We start from the raw sequence: 13,939 nt of genomic DNA on the forward strand, positions 1-13,939 counted from the left end.
TTTTGAACTCTGGGTCAGAAACATACCCCTATTTCTAAGAGGAAAACATCTGTAAATAAGTGGTACCAAACAAGCAAACAGTATGGACAGTACAGGAAACTGTATAAAGCTGGACCTAAAAGTCATTGATGAAAAATAACAGACAAGAAGTAGTACTTCTTATACTAGATGACTACAACTATCAAAAATACTTCTACAACAGAAAAAAAATGTTTTACATCTGATCTTGCCCTCCCAGGCATACTTTGTTTATGTTTGGCACTATTAGGGCTTAATCGTTCCAGGAATTCCTGAGTTTAAGACAGACGACTATTCAGGAGGTGAGGAAGGACACAAACTCCAGCATCGTGCTGCCTTGTACCCCTTGATCTCAGAGGTGTGTTCAACCTCCACCCTTCCCACCTTCAAAATAAAATGAAAGGTGATTAATGCCACTTATATTAAATGTTAGTTACGAAGCACTTAAAACTACTGACCTAAAATAAATCCAAGAGTGCTTGTTTGACTAAAAAGAGCAACTTCAAAAATATTTAATTTGGGAATTATACTATACAATATGGGAAGAGTAAAATAATCAACAATTGAAAATGATTTGCAGTGATACAGAATTACCTGAGTGTTTTCCTATCTAGTTAAGCATGTGTATTACGCCTACTGAGTATAGCCTCAGTGTGTGACAAAAAAAGAAAAAAAAGTATGTGAAATTCAAATTACACATCATATGCAGAACTATCTGGTGTTTGTACATATCCATTATAGTTGGAAAAGTTTTATCATCTAGATCGTAGTGAAGGAAATCTGAAAATTACAGACTGCATTTATATATAATGTTCATATTCTAAACTGTATAAAATAAAATGGAGCTATTGTCTTAGACTTTAAATATTTTACTATGCAATACTAAAACCATCTGTCTTCCAACACAAAAAGAAAATACAAATCCAACTGAATGGCTCGTAAGAGTAACAGTGCTTTACAGAAATAGAGTAATATTAATGCAATACTATGGTCTTTCCCAAACTGTTGGCATTTCAGATATTTTTCTTTTGTATTGCACAGACTCAAACGCACAGACAGCCATTTTCATACACTAGAGTAAGAAAACCTCCAAGATTATATGAGTAAAATAGATACATTGGAAATAATTCTGATAAAGCTTTACAAGATTTTCCCCGTGTGTCCAAAATGATTTCCTTTACCAAAGGCTTAATGGCGATGTGATTATGTCTTCTGAAGTAACATGTTTTAAATTGGACTGTGCCAAAATACAAAACAAAACAAAAAAGCACCACTTAAGTAAAACAAAAATGATAACTGCAAAGACAGCAAATTTTAAAGGAGTTGCTAAGACTAATATGAAATTTCTTGAGAATACTATTGCCACAGAAGTGTCTTAGAAAATCAGAATGAACGTACCCTTTAACCTTCTCGTTGCATTTTTGTACTTTGTGACCTCGCAGTCCATTTCATGGTCCAGTTAATGTCTCGTTAGCCCAGCAAACTGTTTTCATCAAAAGCAGGATAAAGATCGTGGGTTTTAAGACAGACTGAAGGAGTGGAGAGCCTTGCAGACCAGAATGAAATCCCATTTCTTAAAGGTAGCAGTTAGCACTTCTGAAGTCCAGCAGTGACAGGCAGCTGCCATGCGTTGGCCTTCCAGCATTACATCACTTAGCTCTACTTGGGGTTTTATTTCTGTCTGTGCAGATGAGCACTGTGGCTTTAATCTCTCTGCACTTGGACATCCTGTCAGTATGCTTTTAACTTCAATTCATGAGCCAGGGACTTTTATACCCCGATTTTTTCTCTCTCTCTTTTTTTTTTTTTTAATAATCAAGTAAGATATTGTTACATCCCATTCATATACTGCCATGTATAATATTTATATATAATATTAACATATACATACATAAGAACTAGGATACTCTTCATGGACTCTATTTTCTGATGTATTTAACAAAAAAAGAAAACAAACTATAAACGACGATAAAAGAAAATCAATTGCTGGTGTTTCCGGTTTCCCAACAGAGATGCAGGACCAAACCCTGAGCAACTGCTCTATGCTATGGTTTTGTTGCAACAAGGAATTATGAAAATTCTGCACCAGAGAGGTCCCTGGTACCTCTCAGTGTCAAGTTTACTGGGGGAGGGAAATAAAAAAAAAAATGCAACAAAAGCTCACCCAACAGTATGACCTAGATGAACGTCAGTCTTCTAAGAGAGGACAAACTCGGTCAGGCTAAGCCTTATGGATTAACTCAGTGCAGTCCACAAATCTGGTTTGTTTGCTGCACTTTACATGTGAAAGGAAAATACAGCCATATAAGCAACACAGGAAAAACTGAACTGAACACCATTCACACAGGCAGCAAGAAAACACAAGTACAATGTGCTATGTCATGCTCCCGGCTGTGCTAAGGACTGTAAATAAAGGGCAGATGTAACTTCTGCATCAGTAGTATTGTCTGAAAAGCTACGTGTGGAAAACCAAACCAAATCAACCAAAACCCAACTACCTTCATGCTTTGGTCAGTGCAAAAGTCATGGGGGTTTTCAGTGGCAGAAAGTGAGAAAACAGTTGCAGGGATGAGGACAACGTGGGAACTCCCCAGCAAAACAAACTCTGGGCAAAAAGCAATCGTGGGAATTGCAGCATGGTGATGGTCCTGCAGCCATCCTGGCTCAGACTTCCATAAAAGAAATGCTTGGTTTTATGCTGGCTCAAAAAAACAAAATCTCTGTCAATTCCAAAGGGACATCAAAAGGCCATCATCAGGAACACTACTCAAAGGTTTCCCATTGCTTTCTGAGCTGTTCAACCTTACCTGGTGTGGATGACACATCTTGCTTTGTCTTTTTTAACAAATCTTCAAATGGATCTTTTGTCTCCTCAGATTTTGAGGATTGTAACATTGACTCTAAGCCCTTAGCTGGCCTGGAAGGGATCAAAGGAGGTTCATTAGACAGAAGAGCTAGTACTTGCTTGGTATCTACCTTGGAACTGGACTTGCCCACCTGTAATGTTCTGGATTTAGAAGGACCACTTAAACATGCTGGCTGTAGAGAGCTTGCTGGAGAAGCACTGTGGCTCTGCAGCAATAAGGAGCTAGCTTGTGCCATAGCTGGAGCCTGGCTAAACAAGTTTGGCATGGACAATGTTGAAATGTTTGGCTGAGGTCTTTGTGGTGGGTAGAAACCAGAATTAGGTGTTATGAAGCTAGAGCTATATGCATGACCTAAGGTGGGGGTGAAAGAGCCCCTTGGGGGTCTAACAAGAGACACTGACAGGGCTCCTGGCGCTGTTTGTGTAAATGTTTGTGTAAATGGAGATGCCTGTAAAAAAGGTGGCAGTGCTGGGGAAGGATAACTGAGTGATTGGACAAATGGTGCAGCTGGAGGAGGCACAAAGTCACTTGCCACTGAGGCAAAGCCCGCTCCAGAAGGTGGAGTGGCTGAGCTCTGCAGGCTGCAGGAGCCTTGCTGTGGGCCACTGCTTTGCCAGCTGGCTGTTTTTAATGGATCCAGCAGGTTAAGAAGGTAGTCACTTTCATTACCAGTATTGTCTGTCTTCACCTTGACGGGTTGGAGCATCTCTGCAGTGCTGCTAGCACTGGACAAAAGCTGAGATGAATGAGAGGAATAATTCACAGACTGCTGGACTTCAGGTTCTAAGGATACCCTACCAGCTCCGAAGGGCTCTGGGATAAGATCTGAAACCAAATGGCTACGTCCTGTAGCGTGGGCAGTTAGAGTTTCTGTTGGCCCGGCTGGAATCTGATGCTTGGAAGCCCTGGGTGCTGGCGGTGGTGGCACTATCCCCAGTTCAGGAGTCTTTCTTCCCTGTGGCCTAGGAATGGTGATATTCCCTCGAGTGGCAGGATTTGATTCATCCTTTTCCACAGGAGCCAGAATGCTGTCTCTGCTCCGGGGTCTCCTTGTGATTGGCGGCATGTTACCAAGTGCAGTCAGGGGTCGTTCTGGTGAGCTTTGGGAATACTTGGTAGGAATAGCCATATCATCGTGACCCATACTCCACAGCTTGTTGTAAGGGTGAGACAGCTTCATGGGTGGTACAATCCTGTTCCTCTCGGCAACACCAAGTTCCATTCTCTGCAAGAAAACAATGTTATCTTTCACAGATCTTCTCAAAACACTGATCATAAAGTGACAACACGCTATGAGTGGAGGAGGATCTGTCTGCAGAGTGTGAACACTAGAAGGAGAGGAACAATTGCATGCAGTCCAGAGGGACAAACAGGAAAGCAGAAGCAGGACTCCGCAGTTTTAATTCCAGCTTTGCCTCTAATGAGTTGTTCAGCTGTGATATCTTGTGGCATCTCTTGAGAGCCACGTAAGGAGTATGCAGCTATATCTAAGGTACCAAACTGGAGAAGGTTTAATTGTTGTATAGAAAAAGCAGTCAAATGAAATACGTGAAGCGATGCAACACAAAATTAAATATTATTTTAAGGTAGAAATGACATCCTTTTCTTTCATGTCACATGAATATCTCTTAGTCTGCTTTAGTTCGTCACTTTCTCAGATGCATATATTCAGTGATGTTCTTCATAAAGAACATTCCTCTTCAACAATCTAATTTGTTCTGCTGATACCTACACCAAAATATTCACATCAAAATAAGGTCAATAAAAACATGCAGTTTCAAGGAGACCTGAAAATTCCCTTCTATTTCTTCTCACTTTTATGCATCAGCTTCAAAGATAACAATGTTTGATAGCCATAGGAAAAAACATTCAGAGGAATACACAAGTATTTTCTGCTTTAAAAGTAAAGGCTGTAGCTCTAGGAGAAAAAACTTACTGTTTTATAACTGAGGCCCATTTCAATAATTTCTTAATTCTGAAATGAATTTCAAAACACATGGACAGAAGGCTGGAAATTTTACCAATATTAAGAAAATAATTCTCAAAGAATAATCGAAGACAGACAGCCCTAGTTCTGTGCAAATTCCTCCAGGGCATACGAAAACCTGTCCAAACCTGGTAGTCAAACGTGCATCGCTGATGTCCCTCTTCTTTGGGAGTCCGCAGGTCTTCCAGGCTCTTAGCCTGGCTGAGAGGCTGAGGCTGTGTTTCTACTTCTAAGTTAGGGAAAATGTCTTCAAGGAGGTTGATTTCTGTGGTGTTGCTTGAGAGGAGAGGACTTGGAGGCAGAGGCTTTTTTGCCTTTTCTGGACTGACAGCCTCTTCCCCATCAGCACTATCAGATTCTTTCAGGGCCCGGTATGGCTGAGGCCTATGAGACAAGAAAACAGAAATCAAGTTGAAAATTGTCTTTTTCATATTTTTTTTTTCAAAACACGTATTTAGCAAGGAGTTGGATGGCTTTACAAAAAGTTTTTGGGTAGCAAATTACAGTGGCTTGTGAACAGCAGGTGTGTGAACAAAGTGACTGAGGGCAGGACATACAAAGATGACTTGGCACTCGAAGAGTGCTCAGAAAGGAAAAAGATGTAAGTGGGAAGTACTCAGAGGAAAGCTGTGATTATGCAGTTAGAGACAGACTGATGAGCCAAGTCTCTCCGAGCAGGAATAACCGGATGCTAGCTCTCCATTTTGACAGCCTGGCCCTTCCCACCCAGGCAGATGGCTGTTGCTGTGCTCAGTCCTTCTAGGCAGGAAGTCAGAGCAAGCACACCACAAACTGCTCCGTGTTCTGCAGGCACTTACATTCACTTGTTTCAAGCTAACTCAGCTTGAAACATAATTCAGTGTTTTCCTGCAATAATTGGGAATACTGTGCAGAGTTCCAATGATTATACTGGTGTCATCTTATCAAGAAACAACACAATTCATTATGAAGACACCTATTTTACATTTAAAGCCAAGGCCAAGTTAGCAACATGCTTTTCTTGCACATACCTCAGCAAAAAAAAAAGAACAACAGCAGATTTGCATATCAGTTCTGTGTACAGAGAACAGCAGCATAATGCACATCCAATTAATAACAAGAAGTGACACACATATCTGTGGTGATTGGCATTTGACTGGCAGCCAGATTTACCGTGGCATTTAAACAAGATTTCAATTAAAAGAAAATATTTGTGAGACCTCCAAAAACAAAGATAATATGGAAGAACCCTCCTCTTCTTTCCATATTTTATTATAACACATCTATATCATGCAAATTTCTTAACAGTCCTTATTTCCTTCATCAACAAATAAACAGGCATTCAGCTATGAACAGAAGAGTATAATAATGCAAGTACAAGGCAGACAGCTGATGGTACATGTCCTCAGGAAGAGCGTGATCTTGCAAATCTTGGTTGTGTCTTTAGTCTCTCACATTATATGTGCTCATCTGCAAAGCATTTGATCACACTGCAGAAAATACCAAAACCCTGAGGAATTTTTTGCACAGAAACCGTTTTGGTAGCCTGGCTTCCCTTATCTTAAACGCAAGAGTGCATGAACATTTTTCTTGCCCTTTGCAAACAGGTATGTGTGAGCCTTGGCTGCAGGATTCAGCCATCTCCCCTAGGCACCATGCTAGAAGAAGGAGCGTTGTCTGTCAGCTCCTGTTTCCCTGGCCAGTCTGCCCAGGGGCCCCAGTGCATCTTTTTCAGATACACTGTCATGTGGAGGGCGGTGCACGCGGATTCAGCCATGCTAAATAACCTCATACTGCATATTTGAGCAGAGCACCCCAGAGAGCACTCTCGAGGTAAGGCCTCACTGGCAGTCATCCTGTAGATGCGATACAGCCGAGCTGCTCAGCACCGTGTTTCAAAACGAGGCAAGACGTAGTTAAGAAGGTTTGGAAATTTACCAATCTGCAACAATTTACAAATGAAAAGGTTGCATACAAGTAATACAGTGAGTAAACTCAACAAGTTGCTTGCTATCTCTTGTATAATTTAAGGTCAGGTTGTACTCTAAACCCTTGGAAGGACGTCTGCATGACGACTCCCCTGAGTCACTGGGGATCTAGTACTTGACAGAACAGGGAGGCTGGGATCAAGCAAGTGAAACTGGAAAAAGCTGATGACTGCACTGAAATAAAGCTCACAGGACAATCCAAAAAGCACAGCTAGCACTGTACAAGGAAGAGCAGCAGAAGGTTTGGACAGGAACACAAGCGGCACATTGGAACAAAGGGCAAGTGGAAGGGTTACCTCCCAAACAGCTCGGGTTGAACAGAAAACAATAAAGCTGTGCATTGCTGCAAACTGATTCATGCAGGAGTATGCTTTTGCATGCCTCTAAATACCAAAACAAACAAGCAGGAGAAATGCGGAACATTCATCAAGTGCTGTATAAAGACTGCAGGAGTATTTCCAAAATCCCAAGTATAGGAGCAGGCACCCTGACCAATGCAAAAACTAGTGTTTAAAGACCGAATTAATACAATGAAAGAATAAAGGATAGACCATTCAAAAGGAGCAGAGAAGAAAAAGTTTTCAGAGAAGCCAGAGACAGGATCCTCTTCCTGCTGAAATTCATCATCAGAAGAGTCCTCAGAGAGGAAGACTGTATAGTGTCGCATAGGCTTTACAAGGCTGGGGGAAACGGAGAGAAAAGTAAGTTACCAAGTTGTCTCATTCAAAGCTGCAGAGGAGAAAGAAAACCAAGTGAGTCGTAGGCTCTAAATAATTTCTGAACGTGACTGACTGCCACTGCAAAGAGCTCTGCAGGCTCTACTTTCAAGGCAGAAAATGTAACTCTTCTAAAAATGTCTAGGGTGTTGTCTGCTTGGGAAGGGTACTAGGACCTGCAATCAGATCCATGTTGCAAAAGAAGCCAACACAGAAACCTGCAATTCCTCCACTGCATTTTCTAGAGATTTGGGCATTCTATAAACTTGTTCACTTGGGCTGGTATCAAACATGCAATAGAAGGAAAGAGCTGGGGATACCGACTTGGAAGACTAAGCAGCACAAATAGAAGAGTATGGTCATTAAAGCCAAAAAAAAAAAAAAAAAGAAAAAAGAGACACAAATGGAGTGGTCATAATAGGCTTCAAGTATTATGGATCAAGGGCAAACATTAACATCATCTTAAAAATTCCAGCATATCCGGAAGCTGGACAAATAACACCATTCTGTGCTGCTGGACAGTCTTGTATGTATTTGATATCTTATGTGCTTCTGGAAACAAACTTGAATTCTAATAAAAAACAAACAAAGCAACCCCAACCATTTCACCAAACTTTTGACGAGAATCTATCGGTCATCTTTATTTTATACACAGAGGTCAGATCTGCAGGATTTGCGTTTCTACCTCATGAAGACAATGGCGAAATTCTTGAGTGTAAAAGTAACTCTGAATGCCTATTCAGGTAAATGTACACTGGTTAGGGGGTAAAAGAAAAATATTTTAGGATTGCTGAAATTTTGAATATTTTTCTGTTCTTTATTGTAGCTATCCCAGTGCTTCACTTTGCTTTAACCTTAAAACCAGTGAATTACTATTTTTTATATAAAGTAGAAGCTTCTACCCTTCACTCTAAAGCAGCTATCACCGCTTTAAACAACTAAATGCACCACCAGCTTTAGAAGAATAGGAAAGAGCACAGGAGTGAGGTACTTAAATGGAAATACACTGGAACCAAGAGGCTGAAAAGTGTGAAGAAATTAATAGCAATTACTGCCTCATTTGTAACACTAAAATATCCTAATCTTAAGTAAAGTACAAAGCAACAGCCACTGTTTATTCCCTCTGAAACACTGAAGCTCTGGATCACAGAAGAGCTTAGAGAAAATACATTCCCACAAAGGAAATACTGAGACAAATGCTTCGTAAGTAACTGAAAGCAGTAAAAGCACATCGAGACCTACCAATACTAACCAGAGGACTCTACACCATAGCTCACTGCTTTTTATCTACTAAAACTCAAGGACAACAACGTGTAGTGCCGTCAAAATTATATGTGCTTATTATAGAAAATACTCTTGGTTTTTATTTTATTTTTTTCTCACCATTTCTATGGTATTCTGGCATATCTAAGTGTGCACAAGTAGAAATGAAAAAAAAAAAAGGAGAAAACCTCTTTTCAACAGCACTATAAACCACTTTCATATGTCTTATGGACCAAGCTACAGGCTGGTGAACATTGATGGATGTTGCTATAGAGCACCATCATCTGCATGTCTGGAAAAGAAATCACTAGGGTCATAAAAGCAAACATTGCCCCAAGTGAGGCCTCTTCCCAAACATCTTTATTTTGTCAACCTCATATCACTGAGAATATCCTAGCTATCATAGTGAATCAAAACACACGTCATGAAGGACACAAAGCAACACACAACAATTGAGATAGGAACCTAATTTTGCTACTACTGAGGTCCACAGTAAAGTTCATTATTTCAGAATAAGCAGAGTCAGGCTCATCATGTGGAACAAAGGATATGTCTTGATCCTGTAAAGAAGGTAGAACGATGCTAATATCTCTTATCACTATGTGTATCCCCGGTAAGAGGAGGATATGCTGAAATCAGAACAGGACCAATAGCAGAGACAAAAAGAGAAAGAATTTGATTCATCACCTTTATAGTTCAGACATACTAACAAACTACCTCTATTTGCTCTTGTATTCATAAGCAGCCTTTGTTGTTTCTTAGTTCTTTTGTCTCGATTGCCAAATAACAATATAATAAAGATATGAAAAGCAGTCCAAAACATCTGGTCAAGAAAAAGAGAAGTTGGCCACTGCAAGCGACAGCTCAATAGGGCTGAAACTGCCACTGTGAATAAATGTTTATTCACAATCAGGTCAGAGCTAATTAATAAAAAGTCTAAAATAGTGGTGGCAGCAGATGCAGCTGATAGTGTTAAATCATAGTCTGTGGTACTCCAATTAAAGCTGTTGCATAGCTGTTCTTTTCCTCTCATGCTGTAATAGGCATCCAGGGAAAGTGAGGAGCTGCCACTGCATTAGGAAAAATTTGCTGTAACAATTTTTAAAGTTTTTTGTTGTTTTTAATAAAAGAAAGGCTATTACTCCAAAAATTCAATTTACATTAACAAATGGCTCCACCTAAAATGATTTTAGAAATCAAAGATTCTTTTAAAATATTTAGTTTTTGAACTTGTATGTATATATATACACACACACAGTCTTTTCCTCTTAGGAGAATAACTTAATATTTAACATGATTCAAGCAAATTTAGAATTGTTTTCCTGAAATCAAGAGCAATACTGAATTTCCACATATCTTGCTGACACATTTTGTTTGGTAGCTGCATGTAAGAGATGCACTGGTGCAGTTGCCCTTAAAGCATTGCCTTTGATACCTTTTGTTTGCCTTCAGACTATGCTACATTCAAATGCATTGTGTCTGTGTGTATGTATTAACTAAACTGGGAACTAGCTATGAAAAAATAAGACAGTATCCTTTTTGCTAAATCATCCGTTGCACTTGAGTGCAGATCAGTGCAATAAGATTACATTTATAGCACCTTAATTAATATGCACGTTCTTGTTGCTGCTGCAAGACTCCTTAAATGAAAGTGGGATCTCCTAATTAGAAAAAAGAAAGCACATAAGTTTCACTGTTAGTGTGCTCTAAAAAACATTTTGGTCAAAGACAAGGGATGAACAGTCTAAAATTTTCCAAGTCTAAATTTTTTATTAGCTTGAGGCAGTAGAATCCAAAAAAAGTACCTATTCCCTCATTAACCCAATTCGCCAACTCTCCTGCAGTCTGCCACCCACCACTTGCTAGAATTTCCTACACAAAGAGCTGTCTCTGAAAAGGCAGGTCACAGCAAGCCCGGCTACAAGGCAGGCACTGCTGCAGTCTTAGAGGGAAAAAAGGATGTGTCCGTCACAGCTACAACCCTCATCATCTCCACATGACTGCACCAGCTCCTGCCTACCTAATCTCTTAGCTGAGTTACCATGCAGATGACTTGCTGATCTCTTTCTAATGTTTAGTTTAACATGTCTTCGGTTAGCACTAGCATATGACAGTACTGACAGCCGTGGCTGTTCCTTTTTAAATATCATGTCAGAAACACAGTGCAATAAAGCTGGGGATGCGCTCCATGGCTCTGCGTACCATTATGATAGTATGGGTTTCTTTTTTAATGAGGAAGATCTGCATCTCAGGAGCTTTTTTCATGTGTCAGGATGCATGGACAAATCAGCAGCACATCACACTGGCCAAAAATGAAATGCTGACAAATGTAGATATTTCAAATTTAATTGACACCTAAATGTACTTGAGATAGAAAAAATACATACAGAAAATGTGAGTATGGGATTTGGGCATTAATAAGAATTCTGTAATAATTTTAAAAAATAGTTCAGTTATGAGAAAATTAAATGTGTTTATTTTATTAACTGTTTTGCTTTTTCCTGATTACAGAGATTGTGATACAAAGGGGGTAGTATGGACTTGTCATTATTCTCCTAAAAATGGACTTCCCAAATTTGAGGAAGGATTTATTTTTTATTTTTAAGAATAGCTGTATAGCAACTCTGGGGAATTAAGGAATTTGTCCCTCTTAGACAGTAAAATGAAGAGAATGAGGGATTTGGATGCATTGGCTTTTTCTTTCCAGTATGAAATAAGAGACTTGGGACTGAGGGGATTACCTAATAACTATTCAATATGAACGAAGCATAGACCCATCGCTGGAATTCCTTCCTGCACATTCTGAACACTCAGTACACCTGAGTGCGAGCTAGCAAAAATATTAAAATATTTGATTTTTAAAGTGACACGTTGCATACTGTGAATTTTCACAGAAGCAGAATATTCCAAGAAAAACTAAAATATTAGCATACAGCAAATTTTAAATGAAAGGGGAAAAAAAAAAAAGCTCACAAGTCATCATTCAATTAGGTAACAGAAACAACAGCTTTTGATCACTGTGTCCAGGAAAGGCAGGTAACTGTTTTATAATTTTTCTGAACTTTGTACACATTTTCTATGAAGTTGGAAATAGGAACAAAGAATTTAAAGTGGGAACAAGCTGGATGACACCTCTGCCTGCTCTGATAGATCTAGATGCAAGATTCTACAAAGTCACTTCACATTATCATCCTATTTCACAATAATAAGTACATTTTCACCAATTTCCCCTGCAGATATCATATCTGTATTTCTTTACAGAGGCAAGCTGCATACATTCAGTAGGTTTGCTCCAAACCATGTGGCAGAAATAAGCTCCAGAATTAAAGTTTCTTGTAAACAATCCTATCGGAAAAGTGGAAGAGGACCAGGGCTCCCAAAGGGGTACCCTGTGCTAAGGTTCTTGCTTGTCCTGGTACAAAAAGCACGACTGCTCTCAGCACATTTCTTTCCCATTTGCTATCCCTTTGCTGGGCCATCTGCTTTCTTGGCACTACCTTCATCGTATCTAGCTTTTTCTACATCAATTTTCTCATGGTAGAGGAACCACAGCAACACAGCAAGTCTATCTCCTATATCCTATGGTATTTGCTTTTTGATTCTAGCCACCCTTGTTCAAATAGGTGCTTGCTGGTTTAGCTTTTTTTTTTTTTTCTAAGTAGAGATCCTTGCTTGCAGTGATGCCATAGTAAACCTTTACCATACACAAGTTCTGTGTGGCAGAGTTTCAAGAGCCTGGTTACAACAACTGGAATTTAATGGGCTTTATGAGCCTGTATCATTTAACACAGCCATCATGCTGATTTCATACTAAATTCAGTGTAATAACCCACTATTGCACTGCAGCCTATTTTCATTCATATGATATAAGGGAAAGCCATTAGCTTCTCTACTAAGTCCTACACCAGTTCTGGAAAGCCATAATGAACTGCTGCAGCACTGACATGGGTTTAGCCAGCCCAAGAGCCTTTTGACATGCTGTTAATTGTAAGCCTGACCCTCTGATTTCCTATTTTAATTTCCTCCTACTCTGCATGCCCTGGACGCCAGCTAGTCAGTACTTACAGAAGACAGATCCTAGAGCACTCTGGAAGCCTATTCGACATTTAATAGGAAATCTTGCTGTGGTGTAAAAAAGAGCTCTCAAAAAGCTGTCTATCTGCTAAAAATGCAACACCTTATTTCTGTGAACAACTAATTTATGTTTAAGGAGAAATGTCCCACATGCTTAGTATTTCCCTAGGCAGTAATCCAGCATTTTCTGAGCTCTCATCTGCAAATTCTTCCTGTTACTTTACAACTAAAATAATAATAATAATAAAAAGAAATTATATATTTTACATTTAATGACAATTTGTCATTAAATTTGACATTTGTGTGTCCTTTGGAGTCACTGCTCCCACTGTGCTGTGTTTTAAGTTTGACTAGCAAATGAGCACACAGTGCAAGAAAACCGCACTGCTTTTTTGGATAGATTAAAAAAATTAACTCATGTAAGCTAAGATACGTATTTCCTAATAATATAAGAAATGCGTTAATGAATGTAACAACTGAAAGGACACCTACGTGACAGTTTACTTTTCAGATGACAGGCAACATCACAAACGGAAAACAGGCTGCACCAAAATGAGCTCGCTCCTGTGGAGGCTTGCGCAGCGGTTAGTGGCACCCTGTCCCGGGGATGTCTCCACCAGCCGGCGGGAGGACGCAAGAGTCACAGTCTGAGCTACCGAATCCGCTATCCTGAGAAATGTCCCCGAAGCTTTCATTTTCAATCATTCAAGACCAAAAATATAGCCTTAATTTTAAATATAAAAAGGAACTTCTCCTTGAGCAGAAGCTTCTCACAAATAGATCCCACATACGAGCACCTGAGCATAACTAGCTAATTATTAACTTTTGAATCAGTGCAATTAAGCAAAAGATTTTTGTCAAGTTTAGGTCAAGAAAAGCACCCTCTCAGCACTGTCACTGCTTTCACCGTATCTCCTCTGATCTGCAGTAAGAATGCTACCAAGTAACAACAACAAAAATATAAACTAGTGTTTTCATTCATTCTAGGATTATCCTAAAAAAAAAAAAATAACATTTTTTTATCTCTATTTTTATTTTTTAAGATAA

At 39.4% G+C, this 13,939-nt stretch overlaps 1 protein-coding gene across 12 annotated transcripts in view; it reads right to left on the bottom strand.

Annotated features, from left to right (window-relative positions):
- Positions 1-497: 497 nt before the first annotated feature.
- The window catches only part of DENND1A (DENN domain containing 1A), a 191,663-nt gene continuing 178,221 nt past the window's right edge, over positions 498-13,939 (bottom strand). For 6 of the 12 annotated variants that reach the window (XM_068657021.1, XM_068657020.1, XM_068657019.1 and 3 more), the window contains 3 exons: positions 7,391-7,519; positions 5,001-5,256; positions 498-4,110 (listed from right to left, as the gene is read on the bottom strand). In XM_068657021.1, coding sequence (XP_068513122.1) covers positions 2,782-4,110; positions 5,001-5,256; positions 7,391-7,519 — 1,714 coding nt within the window. In that variant the 3' untranslated portion in view covers positions 498-2,781. Of the gene's footprint in view, positions 4,111-5,000; positions 5,257-7,390; positions 7,520-13,939 lie in introns of those variants that run through there. The other 6 variants (XM_068657024.1, XM_068657023.1, XM_068657022.1 and 3 more) reach the window with 3 other exon arrangements.

Source organism: Anas acuta, chromosome 20 (assembly GCF_963932015.1).
Source record: "Anas acuta chromosome 20, bAnaAcu1.1, whole genome shotgun sequence".
NCBI lineage: Eukaryota > Metazoa > Chordata > Aves > Anseriformes > Anatidae > Anas > Anas acuta.